Consider the following 14,359-nt stretch of genomic DNA (forward strand, 5'->3'; position numbering starts at 1 on the left):
TTTTCTAGGAGTTTCCAATTAGTTGTATTGCTCTTTGGAGATTAGAAAACTTCTTGATGTTACATTACAGGTTCTTCGGATCAGAGTTTCTGGGTTCTTTAAAGTGGACGGTTATCTGTAAAGGACTTAAACGGTTCTTTGTGTTTCTAACTGGAACCTTTATTTTTAAGAGTGTACAGTGGTGTTCATGTGGGGTGTGTGTCTTCTGTCCCGAAAATGTTGAGATGAATTGGTGCACATTAGATGAACCCCTACTGTTCCTCAGGTGAGCATTTGAAACAGTGTGAAAACATGTGGACAAAAATGAAAAAGTGTCCAAAACATCACAAACGAGTCAAGAAACATTTTCTTCCACCGTATCTACTTTAGCCATTTCATATTGTGTAGGTTTTCACCCAAATGCATCGTTCTGGTGTCATTCAAAATTGCAGCATGTAGGTACCATAGGATGAAATAAGCAGAGAGACTTCTGATGTTATCGTGATAGGGTTTAATTATTGGTTTATATTCTACATTATATATAATTAGGAGTCATGCAATGCCAATAATCAATCAAAGTTAATATGTGAATGAGAATGAAGGACAAAAATATATGGAAATAAAAATCAGAAGGATTTCATCTAGCCTCTCAAAGATCATACAGCGAATCCGGGAGCCATCTCTTATCAATCAGTTTGCTTTATGAAATGAAATTATGATGAATGATGCTGACTTTTGCTTGTGACTTCAGCAAATGAGCTGCCAGAGAGCTGGCAGAGGAAACAACACAACTAAACACATTGGAGCATTCATCTTTTGGTTTCTTCATCTCTCTCTCTCTCTCATTTTGACTTCAAAAATAAAACAAAATCATTCTAAAACATCCAGACAGAAACATACTTGGTATGTTCAAGGCCCTGAAACATATTTGGACATTTAAACCCTGCTTAAAATGCCTGAGGAGCCCTTAGCCTCGTGGGCAGCGCTATGACACATAGCATGGTTGCGACCCGAGTTTGAGTTCTGGCTTGTGGTAATGAATACTCCAAAGAGTATTTGGATGCTTACTGGTTGTGAAACATTAGTGTTTTACCTGTGGTAACACTGCTGGGACACCTGAGTGAACTTGAGGGGAAGTGACCATACATAAAGTAAGAAATGGTTAAAAGTCATCACAAGAAATGAGTAGGAATTGGCTAAGAAAAAGGTTCTGCAGTAATTATTTGTGTCATTGCAGGTGCCACTTACTGTGATATTTTGTAAATGAAATTCATGCCTTTTTAAGTGTGGATTAAATGTCCAAAGAATTTTTGAGACCACTGAAGGTTAATTTAGTCGCATTTACTCACAGTCGTGTGAATAATTGTGTGATCATGAAAATGATGGGGGGGAAAAGTCAACAACAAATGTTTGAAAATCCTGGTAATTTGCCAATGGACTGTGCTAGTTTGAGTAATAAATAAAAACTCCCCCATTGGTTGTTAGCATAGCAGAAGTATGTATCTCAGTGTATTGTCCATGCAGGAAAGGAAGGTCTTGCTTGAAGTTCTACCACACAATAACATCTGTGTGATTGTATAAAAGTCTTGAGCTTGCTAAAAAAGTTCTGCCAGCACCCAAGTGGGGTGCCTTCAACCCTACCTCAAACGTACAGTTTGTTCCTATATTTAGAAGTTTTACACAGGCTTTGCAACAGGCATCCTGAGGCAACTTTCCATTCTTGCACCGCCTCGCCTGTCTTCCATCATACCCTATCAAAAGCAGTTTGACAGTTTGGCCCCAACATGGGCTATAACTGCAAAGTACTTTAGATCTAATAAGTTCAACTTGAACCTCAGATGCTGAGCCTCACAGGGACAAAACAGGGAAGGTTTCACCTCGGCATTGAGGGTGCAGAACGTGCACAATCAATGGTCTGAAAGATAAGCCTGCTTGTTCCCACTGGGGATTTGACTAACTGCGCTGCAGGCAGAATGAGTTACGTAAGAGAAACGGACAGCCGTGTATAGTTCTGAATTGCAAGCCACTGCCGTTTGGGCTGAAACAGTGAGACTGACCCTTAAATTGATTGAGATTTATCTACAAAATGCATTTGGAGAATAAGGAACCTTTCCAAAGACAAGAATCTTTGGTTTCCAGTGTGTACATTTGGGACAAACCCTACCTACCTTGTGGTTCTGAATGTTAGATTACTCTGTGGTGCCAATGTATTGTGTAAAATTGGTGCACTGAAGGTGAAAAAATGAGAAAATTCATAACATTACATCCTTCGTTCAACCCCAACTGATCTTAAAAGGGATAGTTCGCCCAAATATGAACATTCTGCCATCATTTACTCACCTTCATGTTGCTCCTAACCTGTATGACTTTCTTCAAGAACTATGTAATTTCAGTCACTGGGGTCCAAAACAACATTGGACCCCCCCTTACTTTCAATGTGCAGACTAAAAAGCATTAAAGGAATAGTTCACTCAAAAAGGAAAATTTCATTCAATCATTTACTCACCCTCAAGTTGCTGTATGAATTTCTTTCCTCTGCTGAACACAAAAGAAGATATTTTAAAGAATGTTGGTAACCAAACAATTGATGGACACCACTGACTTCCATAGAATGGAGAAAAAAATTGGGCAATTGGGTCCATCAACTGTTTGGTTACCCATATTCTTCAAAATATCTTCTGTGTTCAGCAGAAGAAAGAAATTCATACAGGTTTGGAACAACTGGAGGTTGAGTAAATGATGACCCTTTAAAGCATTTTTCAAAATCTATTCTTTTGTGTTCTACACAAAGGCAAACAAATTTGCAATGACACAAGGGTGAGTAAAAGATGACAGAATGTTCATTTAATAACATAACACTGCATCAGTCCAACGCGATTTACATAATATTTAATCTAGTCTCCCTGTAAACCAGTCAAAGAGGAGCCCAACAACATGCAATAATGAATTGCAGAGGCTCTTTATTCAAGACAATGAGAGGCAGCGAGCAGCCGCGAGTGTTGTACCCTAGCTAAATCTCTTTCCCTGGCCCAATGGAGCCCCTCCATCAGCTCAACGCGCCAGATATCGCAACAGACATCCCCCTCAGGTGCAATAATGTCACAGTCCATTAATCTTCTCAAACTTCAGGCCCTGATCCTGGGAGCCCCGTCCATGCTAATCCCTTATTAATGTGGCAAATGAACCTGTGGAGAAAGAACTACTCCCTCCCGGCCCTTCACCATCACAATGCGGAGTCTATTACCGTCTTCCCTCGTACCGTCTCGAGTCTCTACTGTTTGCATTAGGATGTCCATTCATTGAAGCATAAAGCCACTCGAGAGAGCTTGAACACACACACACACACACACACACAGCTTCATTCCACAAATTATTCGCTCTGTGCCCTCGCTAGTAACCTTTGTCTAGCACACATATGGCGGAGCGTGAGCCCGATGCATGCGTAATCTCTTAAGATTCAATGTTGCAATTCAAGTCAGCAACCAGACCTTTTTGTTCCGTTTTGGTTTTGTTTTAGCTCGTTGAGACTCCCAGGATAGGCGATGCGTACAGATTCCTTCTATTATGTGACAGTGGGAAAAACCTGACTGCACTCTGCTTTGCCAGATTAGAGGACAGCTCAGTAACAGAGGAAACAGTGCATGCGAGACAATCATCTGGTCTCTAAAAACAGTCCCAGTGAATCTCTCGGGTCTGATTGCTTCCTAATCCAAACAGAATAACCACATCACTTCAGAATAATTTCAAGTCATTATTGCTAGCACTCACCGGTAGAGCTGTTAGCCTGCTCTTAGAGCTTGGATACATATACATGAGGCTTTCTAAGAATCTATATTTCTGGACAAAGATCAGATAAGACACCTGAATTTGATATACGAGGTATAAGTGATTTTTTTTCATGTGAAATCTGAGCAAATGCTTCTACATTCCCTACATATGAGTATGAGCAGAGAGTATTCTCTAGCATGAAGCACAAACGCTCTTATAAATACTTGCATGACTTCGGTTTGCTATGAGCAGTCACTTCCCAGTTTAATTTCTCCAACTGAGTTTATTAATCAGGCTTGTTGAGGAGTTTTCCTGCAGAGCGGAGTCTTGCACACTATGCATGCACTCTTAATCAATAACCTAAATGTTTCATGCACTTCGTAATAGACTTTTTAATGCGCCTCCATCCTGAGAAGCTATTGAACCGTGATGTGTGCGTGCGTGTTTGCCCCATGCAATAAAAAAAAAAAACTACAAATGAGAAATAAATGGCCTACTCGGATTATTTAGCAATAAACGCTGTTCATCAACGAGTTCTTTGGAAGGTGAGCAATTTGTATCTGTTATATGATTGAATTTCATGCCGAATAACATAGTAAAGTGACAGACAAATGATACGCATTGATTCCTGGACACAGTGGAAATATCTCTACAATACTTATCGTTATCAGCAGTGTTATAGAAACGACTGAAAAGTAGACATGTTATTGCATTATTTTAGCACATGAATATTAATTATGTGACTTGACTAGTTCTTATAGCTCAAAGATGAGGTCATGAGTTTAATTCCAAGTGAATGCAAGAACTGACAAAATGTAAGCTTTGAATGCAATGCAAGTTGCTTTGAATAAATACATTAACGTCTTATACCTGAATTGCTTCTGCTTGGTCTTAAAGGGATAGTTCACCCCAAAAGGAAAATTCTGTAATAATATGTTTCTTCTGTGCATTAAAAAAACATTTTGAAGAATGTTGGGTTCCAAAAAACATCAGACCCCATTGACTTTCATTCATGCATACTGGTTTAGAATGACATGAGGGTGAGTAAACGATGACAGAATTTTCATTTTGGTGTGAACTATCCCTTTAGAGCAGTAGTTTTACATGGCCACCTAAATTTTTTTTTTCATTGCACTGTGGCCAAGCAAAACGAAAATGGTTTTCTGCACCCCTGACTATCAGACAAGTTTGCATGTGCTCATTGTTGTTTGCATTGCTTCAGTTCAGTCGGTGAACAGAAAGGCCAAGTGTTAATTGCCCTATGGCTGTCAGCAGAGGTTTTGGGTGCCATAATAAGCTTGCCACTGATGTGCCTCTAGCTGTGCTAACTAGCTCTGCATGGAGGCTGCCCCAGTATCTATGAGCTTTAGAAAGGAAACGCAGTCAATGGCCTTTAAAGGATTGAGACAGAAACACAAAGGGCAACCCCTGTTCAAAAACTGCCCCCTCTGGACTGAGCGAACAGTGCATTTCACAGTATGGTACAATCCATCTACAGCGTTGACAGGCATCTGTCTATGCTCTTACAGTGCTGGCTATTGTTTTGGGTCACTGAGTCATTCGTAAAAGGCATGTACAGCACGACAGCATGGTTTCCCAATAGGACAGTAGCTGCAGAGGCCACTCTCTTGGCCTGGATTGCAGTTCATTATGTAATCTGTCGTTCTACATTGGTGTACTCCTTTCTTGCTCCCTACAATGCAAATCTAAGATGGGGGAAGGAAAGAGAAGGCAATGAATTGCCTTGCATATCCAAAATCTCACTGAAAAACCTCTTTAAAAAATTCTTAATTCAGTTTGATTCTCTTATTTGGAAGGGGAATGGGATGCACTGAGTTGCACTGTAAACTATAGGAGGGTCATATCCTGTGTGGCCTGCTCCGAAGCATGTTTGTGATCTGGACCACCCTCACAAGAGCAAGCCAACACAGACGCCCCCATCTCCCAGACTCCCATCCGCCCGGAAAACAATATTAGACAAGCTTTTGTTTGTACAACTTTCACGCCGAAGGAAATTATAAATCCTCCACACACTCAATCTGGAATATGCAGAGTTGTGTGTTTACTTTAGCTACACTTTGTGGACAAAATTATCCCCTGAAGTGAGCTGAATCTGACAAATCTTTCCATTGGGGACTTCCAGGGAATGTCCTCAATAGGAAAAGTGATTCACACAAAAAACAAAACAAAACAAAAAACAATGTTTTGGGACAGGCTTAGTCTGTAGTAATTATTAATAACCTTTTGTTAACTTTGTCAAAATGAACAGATAAAAACAATACCAACCAACAGTATATGATTGGTCCTCATGCAGAGACAGTATATATATATATATATATATATATATATATATATATATATATATATATATATATATATATATATAGAGTTTATGAACATGTTGGTCTTTGGGCATAACATTACAACATTGTCCCCAGAAGTTAGCCTATCTTGTTCTCAATTAGAAAAACATTCATAATTGAACTTAAAAACTCATATTCATAAATACAGTATTTTTTTAAACTTTAAAAACACAGAATTGTCCCCAGAGGTGAGATTATTCTGCCCTCAATTAAACCAGCCATAAATAAACTAAAAATAATCCTAAATTTATAAATAGTTAATAGTTAATGTATAAATTTAAAAAGGTTAAATAAATAAATAAATAAAAACACAAAATTGTCTCCAGATGTTAACTTATGTATTCAATTTGAAAAAACAAACAAACAAAAACATCCATGAATAAACTGAAAACTGAAAAACATTTTTTTTTTGAAGAATTTGAAGAATTGTCATGTCCCCAGATATTAGCGTATATATATATATATATATATATATATATATATATATATATATATATATATATATATATATATATTTTAATTATTATTAACACAAAATGCTTGGTTTAAAGGTGTATGGGTAAGTTTTGGGGTAGTCTGTAGTAATAATTAGCATCATAATTAGCCTTAAAAAAAACAGAAGGTTTTTTTTTAGATAGCTAAGTAAACAAGCGTGTATGTGTTTGTTCTATAACGGTCAGACCTTATCTTATACATCTCTAACAGCCATAACCAATCTGTTGTGTATTCAGTCCATCATTAGACATGAGCTGTTTACTGAGAGAGATGCTCCCATACACGCACACACATACACACACAGACAAAAGGGCAAGGGAAAGACAAGGAGACAGAGAGAGACAAAAAGTGAGCGAGAGATAGAGAGAGAGAGAGAGAGAGAGAGAGAGTGAATGAGAGAGAGAGAGAACAAGTAACTGCCCCCATTTCTTCCCTATGCATTACAGACACTGCATGTTGGCCCATAGCCAGAATGTGCCATACAGAACAACAGTGCCACCTAAAGGTAATATTCCCCTCCCTCCCTCCCTCCCTCCCTCCTTCCTACCCACCCTCCCTCAACTCTCTCCCTCATCTTCTGGGTCTCATACTATGAGATGCTGAGCTTAGAAACTCGCTTTTGCGATTTTTAGCGCTTTATACAGTAGAACTTTCTTTGAGAAATATGCATAGCAACCCAAAGAGAATACTGTTCTATACTGAAGGTCTGTGACAGTTTATTGGTGTAGAATGTTGAAACCATTGGATTTAATGAACCAGGAGATAATGTTTAATGTTGTGTGTGCGCATTTTTACATTAGTAGATTAACTGGAGTCCAAGATTAATTAAGAAACCGGAATCGTAGAGGATGCTAATTAACAAATGCAGAAAAAATTCAGTGGTTATTCATACAAGTGATGATTTTTTTGATAATGCCTAGACTCAAATGCATTTCTTCCACAAAGGAGTTTAGATGTCGAAATGAGAAAATGGTGATCGAAGTAGACAGGCGAGAAAAAAATGTTTCTTTCACAAACTCTCAGAGCATTGCATCTTTGAACCATGACAAAACAGTGAAATTAAACTGAATCTAGCCTTTTAAGATTCATATAAGTTCGATTCTTTTCAAATCTCACCCATTAAACCAATTGTTTATCCAGGATTTGTTTCAAGTAGAGGTTTGTAAATTAAAAAAGAAAGAAAGAAAGAACACAGAAATGCATGTTGTAAGATGATGACAATAGTATTCGCCTGGATCAGCTAGTTTCATATAAAACACATACAATATTTACGTCTTTTTTGGTCATTTGAGAACATCTACGGGGGGCTTTTTGAAATCTACATTCTACATAGTGCATCACAGATGTATCACTCAGAGCAAGTTAGCTATCACAGGCACTTCAGTACTGAGCAGGACAGTTATAAGCAGTACTTATAGACCAGTAAAAGTGTTCTTTTACCTGTCTGGTGTGCAAAGGTGCCCCCTTTGACTTGAAGCCTCCTTGTGAACTGCATTCTGAGGCACTGAAGTGATCAGAGCTGGTGGAGGAACGTTTGGAAAGCGTATCACAGCCCCCAACAAAGGTATTGTCCAGTGGCAGCTCCTGTATGACATGATGCTTTTTCACAGACACCGGAGTGTCAGCTTTGAGGTGGAAGGCCGACTGGGGTGAAGCGGACTTGTAGTGCCGGGCCAAGTCTGGGCTGCTGGGTTTGAAGGTGGTGGTAGGGGTGGCATTCCAATCAAAGCGTCCAATCCCGGGCTCCTCGAGCTCAGCCGGGAGACTGATGGTTCCATTTATGGGTTCGTGGGCAGGGTCGTCAGGTTTGTTCTCCTCGATGGTGACAAAGTTCAAGAGGGAGCTCTTTGGCGACTTCCTCTTTTTGCGCTTCTTCTTCTTGTTTTGCTTGCTCTCCTGGTTTGGGGACATCCACTCGGCACCCTGCTTCTTTCTCTGAGCAGCTTTGAACTGCGAGGCATGTCGGCAGCGTACCAGAACTGTTATGAAGATGACCACGATCACTACCATAGCGCCTGTCACAATGGCAATTATGGTTTTCAGATTGTCAACATTCTGATATGTCTCACTGCTCTCGCCAATGTTTCTATCCAGCGGCGTTTCCATTTTCCGTCGGATGAGGTCATGTATGTATGAGGAATTGCCAACTGTGTCGTTCACGAACAGGAAAACAAGGACAAGGGTGTGCAGAGACTTTGGATAGCCGAGATCACTGATGTTGACCACTAGCCTGTGGAGGCCGATGTCTGCGGGCGTGGGTTTCTGCTCTAATGTGATGTTTCCGGTTACGGGGTCGATTCTGAAAAGACCTTCTTTGTTGCAACTAACAATAGTGTACTTGAGTTCTGCATTCATACCTGTATCGCCATCTACTGCAAACACCTCGGCCACAACCGATCCTGGAATCGCAGAGAGTGGCACTAGTTTGAAAGAGGTGTTTGATGGGGGGTAGATGACGATGGGGGTGTTATCATTGACATCAATGACATTGATGGTCACTTTGGCAGCTGATGAACACGGAGGGCTTCCATTGTCCACGGCTCTGACGTCAAAGGTGTAGGAACTTTGCTGCTCTCGGTCAAAGGAAACGTTGGACTTTATGACTCCAGAATCTGGGTCCAGGATGAAGTTCTCATTATCGTTGAGGATTGAGAGTCTCACCACTGCATTCTCACCTGCATCTGCATCTGTGACTGTGATTACTCCAACTGTACTATATTTAGGCAGATTCTCTGACACAAAGAACTGAAAGTGGTTGTGTGTAAATTTAGGGCTATTGTCATTCTCGTCCAGTATGGTCACAATGACTGCAGCTTGACTCTGCAGAGCCCTGGTGCCATTGTCTCTAGCGGTGACCGTAAAGAGGAACCGCTCTTGTTCCTCCCTATCAAACACCCTGGATGCGGTTAGCACTCCTGTTTTGCGGTCAAGATCAAAGAATGATGCGTTGGGTCCAAGCTGGTAGACAATCTCCGCATTCCGTCCGCTATCCTCATCAGTGGCGCTGATGGTTGTCAGGAACATGTCACGCTGGTTGTTCTCCATGACTGCCAGCTCGATGACAGGCTGGGTAAAAATGGGCGGATTGTCGTTCTCATCTTCCAGCCGTACTCTAACCAGGGCAGTCTGGTTCAAACTAGGTTTTCCAGAGTCAGAGGCCACAATCTTGAAGATGTACTCCTTGGTTCCTTCATAATCGAGCAGTGCAGATGTTTCTAACAAGTACTGGTTATCATAAACTGCTTTGAGGTGAAAGGGAACATCTTTTTCAATGAAGCAAATCACCTTGCCGTTGACATCTGTGTCTTTGTCAGATACAGTAATGAGGGCAATCTTGGTGTTTATTGGATCTTTTTCAGAGAGCATTACAGTACCATTAATTGGACTGATGATGTATCTCAGGTCAATGTTTGGAGCGTTGTCGTTAACATCGGTCACATTGATAGTTATGGTGGCTCTCGCCGGACTTGAGCTTCCATCGCTGGCTAGTACTGTGAGTTTGTGAATGGCAGTCTCCTCTCTGTCAAGTGGCCTTTGAACTGTTATGAGCCCAGTGGTGGAGTTCAGAGCAAAAAGTCTCCGTGTCGCTGGAGACACCTGGGTACCAAACATGTATTTTATTTCTGCATTGGCCCCCACATCTGCATCGGTGGCTTGCAGCTGAACTACAGATGTCCCAACGGGAGAGTTTTCAGGGATGTGGACCTCAATTTGGCTCTCTTTGAAGACAGGCCGGTTATCGTTAACATCAGTGACAGTCACCTGTAGAATGGCAGTGCTGGATTTCTGTGGGTTCCCCCCATCCTCCACTTTTACTTTCATCACATAAGTATCTTTCTGCTCTCTGTCTAAATTCTGTTGAACGATAAGCTGAGGCCATTTCTCTCCCTCTGGTGTCTCCACAATATCCAGACCGAAGGCACTCTGCCCGTTCAACAGCTCGTATTTGTGTACACTGTTGGGTCCGGTATCTGGATCGGTGGCAGAAGGAATAGCAAAGCGGCTGTTGATGAGTGTGTTTTCTGGAATTGAAATGTTGATCACAGGAGAGGGGAACATGGGGGCGTTGTCATTGGTGTCTTTGACAATTATCTTAATTTTGATTAATCTGAAATAGTCATTGGGTAAAATGACAACCTCAATTTCAAAGGAGCACTCGCTGTCTTCAAAAGAGGGGCCAGGACAGAGTTTCTCCCTGTCTATACGGTTGGAGGTGGTAAAAATTTCTCCTGTATTGCTCATCACTCTAAGTAGCGGGGTGTCACCTGCTTTCGAAACAAGTCGGTAAACCAAACTACTGCTAGCTGTGGTGGCAGAGTACATATGGGAGATGTTCAAGTCCTTTGGTATGTTTCCAATAAGAACATTCTCCTGTAGCTCTTCTCGAATAGGGTAAATGAGCTCTTGGGCAATGGTTGGATCTAACCAGAAACAAGCAACTAATGTTGCCAACAAGAAAAAATCCCTTAAATCCATGACAGCAGTTCACGCGTGTTCCCGCTGCTTTAATTCAAACAGTTGTCTCCATATGGTGTTGTCAGAGCCAAGGTTTCACAGAGCCTTACATTCGTAGATAAAGAGCAGCCAAACACGACCCTACAACACACAACATTATAATACGTTACAATGAATTCCGTAACATTCAACACTCAAGGTATAGAACCAACAAATGGTCCATCAAAACCATTATAATTAAAAATCAAATGATAAATGTTTACAGTTTGGTTTATAGTATGGCTTTACAAAAATGGCACTGCATTCTAGTTATAATTCTTCAATTCATTCTAACCATCACTACAGCCTGGTCTTCACTGTAATCATTTCCCTGTGCATACACAGAGGCTCTAGATAAAATAATTCAGCCAGTCAAGCACTCAGCATCACCTTTTAAGAAATTTCACATGAAATGCCTTTAATATCACCCCCTTCAAAGTGACGCATCATGCATTTGGGAGTTAATCTAATTATTATTTCATTGTGAATAAATAGCATATGCACGAGAAGTGACAGTGTGTTTTAAACAAGACAGTACATCAATTCTGCATGCAAACCCGTTTGGGTGTATGCATGCATGCATGCGTTTTCTTACCTCGGTTCACTGTGAGCGCGCTCATACGGAGGTTACCAAATTCGAGACCATAGTGACAAATCCGTTCGACCAGTCAGAAAAATGATCAGCCTCCAGATAAATATGAAGATATCCGTATTGATCACTGCTTTAAGGACTAGTTCGGTAAAGACTTAAGTATTTTAGTCATGGGGGGAAAAAAATCCAATTCAAAGCACAGCTGGTTTTGGGGGGGAAATGTTGATTTAAACAGCAATCAATCAGACAATCTTTATGAACTTTCCCCCGCAGATCAGCGTACGGTCGGGGGCGCGCGGAATGCGGTGGTCGGAGATGAATCAGGTGATCCACGCGCGCGTTAACAGTCCCGCACGGTCATTCCGCATTACTGGAGGAGCCCTTATGAAATGTACCTGTTCTGCTCAAATATCAACATAAACTATCCCATCAGAGAAAAAGAGTCAAGTTCAAATGCGATCAGATCATTTCCCTCTCAGTCCTCAATCAGAAAGAAAATCCACGGCTTCTGTCCCGGTGTCTTGTGCGTGATTCGCCGCGCACACCTGAATGAGGAAAAAGTCCAAACGGTGGGATGTGTTGGGATGCTTATCCTCGCTCTCTCCTCTTCCCCAGACTGAATTTCTCTCAACAACTCTGAGTATGCCCACAGGGGAACGCCCCCTCGGCTGCTGATTGGTCCGTCTCTTCATTAACGTCGCAGAAAGAGGAGGGGGAATAATGTGATTGGTTAGAATTAACGTCACTCAAGCGCGCTGTTGAGACGGAGCGAAATGCCTCAGAAAGACTCTGCGGGCTGCGGGATGAGGAGCTCCGATCTACGGTTCCATTTCACTTCATTAAGACTATTGAATGTATTTGTTTACAGCATTATGAAGTCAAATAATCCGTACACAAACTAAAAATGTTTTGTCACTTGTGATTGACAGTTATTTGGAGTATTAAATACTGCAGTATCACTGTTTGCAGTGAACTAAACGCGTTCCAGAACAAATAAAGTCTGATAAGACCGATGCAAAATGTAAAGTATAGGCTACTTAAAGATATGCTTCTGTCAAGTTATATATTTATTAAGTTGGTAGGAATATTAGCTACACTACTTATTACTTTTGTTGAATTGTTAGCACGGAAACATCAGTTTATTTTAGATTCATTTTTATTTTAAGTAAGTTTTCTACTTTTCTCAATATTGATGAACGTTAAACCACCATATGACATTCTACTGTACCACCTGACTGCCATCAGTACATTTTACACTTGTATTAAACAGATTTTAAAAGCTTGAATAGGTTAGTAGCTATATTAACATTGACAAACAGTTTGGAACTGTAAAATATAGTCACCAAAATCCTCCCATAATGCTTTGTGTCCGTAAAATTCTGTTTATGAAGTTTATTAAGATAAATCTTGATTGAAAGGTAGCCTATTCAATTGTGAAATTCAACATTGTAATTCGTTGCCAGTGATTAATTTTTCTTTTAAGTAAGGTAACAGGGTTAAAATATGTAACAGTAACAAAACCTTCTAAGATCTAAAGTCTTAAAGATCTAAAATATTTTCATCTATTCAATTTAAGGTTTATTAGACTGACTAGGGATGAGTCTTTCAAGAGCTGGACACCAACAGAAAAGCGGAGCATGTTTAGTTGAGTTGTGGTAAACAGCACCATCTAGAGGCGAACACGAGACACATGCGCTTATCTTTCATCTGATACACTGAGGGACGACGCTTCTGTCGAGGTTTCAGGTGTGTGTGTGTGTGTGTGTGTGTGTGTGTGTGTGTGTGTGTGTGTGTGTGTGTGTGTGTGTGTGTGTGTGTGTGTGTGTGTGCGTGCGCGCGCGCGCAAAAGCTTTGTTAGGTCAAAGAGGGAGGGACTGAGCCAGTCTGGTTCTTGGAAATTATTAGCTCTTTTTTTTTTCCACTGACATATCAAAGATTACAAGGGAAAAAGGGAGATACAGGAGTAAAAAAAGATATTTTTGGCTGGCTGACAACCTGGGCTGAACTATCATTTCTCAAATTCAAGAACTGTGACTAAAGCATATGAAGTTAGTAAAGAGACATCATAGGGGTCATACTGTGTTGAAGGAATACATTTTCATGTTCCAATCAAATATATTAAATTAACTTAAAAAATCACATTCATTTCTTTTATCACAATATAACAATTATATATGATTTTCCATGTTCTATCCAGGTCCTTTATGGCATCATCATACAGGAAGTGACATCATTTTGGAGTGCCAATCATCAGTGAGTATTAGGAATGGATTTGCATTGTCTTGTTTAAAACATTCCATCTTGTTTGATAAAATTTCACAAATCTGTATGTTCTTATGAACATTTCAAACTTCAAGTTAACACTCTCTTGTAAACTAACTCTCAAACCTTCAGTGGCTAACTTTCTTGCTATTGTATCAAAATAAGTCACAATTACAACACAAGCATATTCAGTTCATTCAGGGTGCATTGTGAGTTTGACCTTTTGGATTTGGTGATGCTAAACAGCCAGACCAGAGAGTATAAGGAACGGGTAATTTCCATGGATATTAGATTAGCTATTAAGTTTTGCTTTTCCACTGCGATAAATTAGAGTCCCATAAGAGCTGAGCTTTGATTTTCACATCAATATTTTTTATTTTCTGCATTGCTTTTTTTCCTTGTATGA

General features: G+C 40.3%; 1 protein-coding gene across 4 annotated transcripts in view; it reads right to left on the reverse strand.

The window, feature by feature from the left end:
* LOC125274137 (protocadherin-9) overlaps positions 1 to 12,554 on the reverse strand; it is a 323,443-nt gene extending 310,889 nt beyond the window's left edge. Inside the window, exons 1-2 of one of the 4 annotated variants that reach the window (XM_048200269.1) lie at positions 11,695 to 12,547; positions 8,046 to 11,201 (exon numbers count right to left, since the gene is read on the reverse strand). In XM_048200269.1, the coding sequence (XP_048056226.1) occupies positions 8,046 to 11,081 (3,036 nt within the window). In that variant the 5' untranslated portion in view covers positions 11,082 to 11,201; positions 11,695 to 12,547. Of the gene's footprint in view, positions 1 to 8,045; positions 11,202 to 11,694 lie in introns of all 4 variants that reach the window. The other 3 variants (XM_048200268.1, XM_048200272.1, XM_048200271.1) reach the window with 3 other exon arrangements.
* Between the last annotated feature and the right edge of the window lie 1,805 nt (positions 12,555 to 14,359).

The sequence above is a fragment of the Megalobrama amblycephala genome, linkage group LG8 (assembly GCF_018812025.1).
Source record: "Megalobrama amblycephala isolate DHTTF-2021 linkage group LG8, ASM1881202v1, whole genome shotgun sequence".
Lineage (NCBI taxonomy): Eukaryota > Metazoa > Chordata > Actinopteri > Cypriniformes > Xenocyprididae > Megalobrama > Megalobrama amblycephala.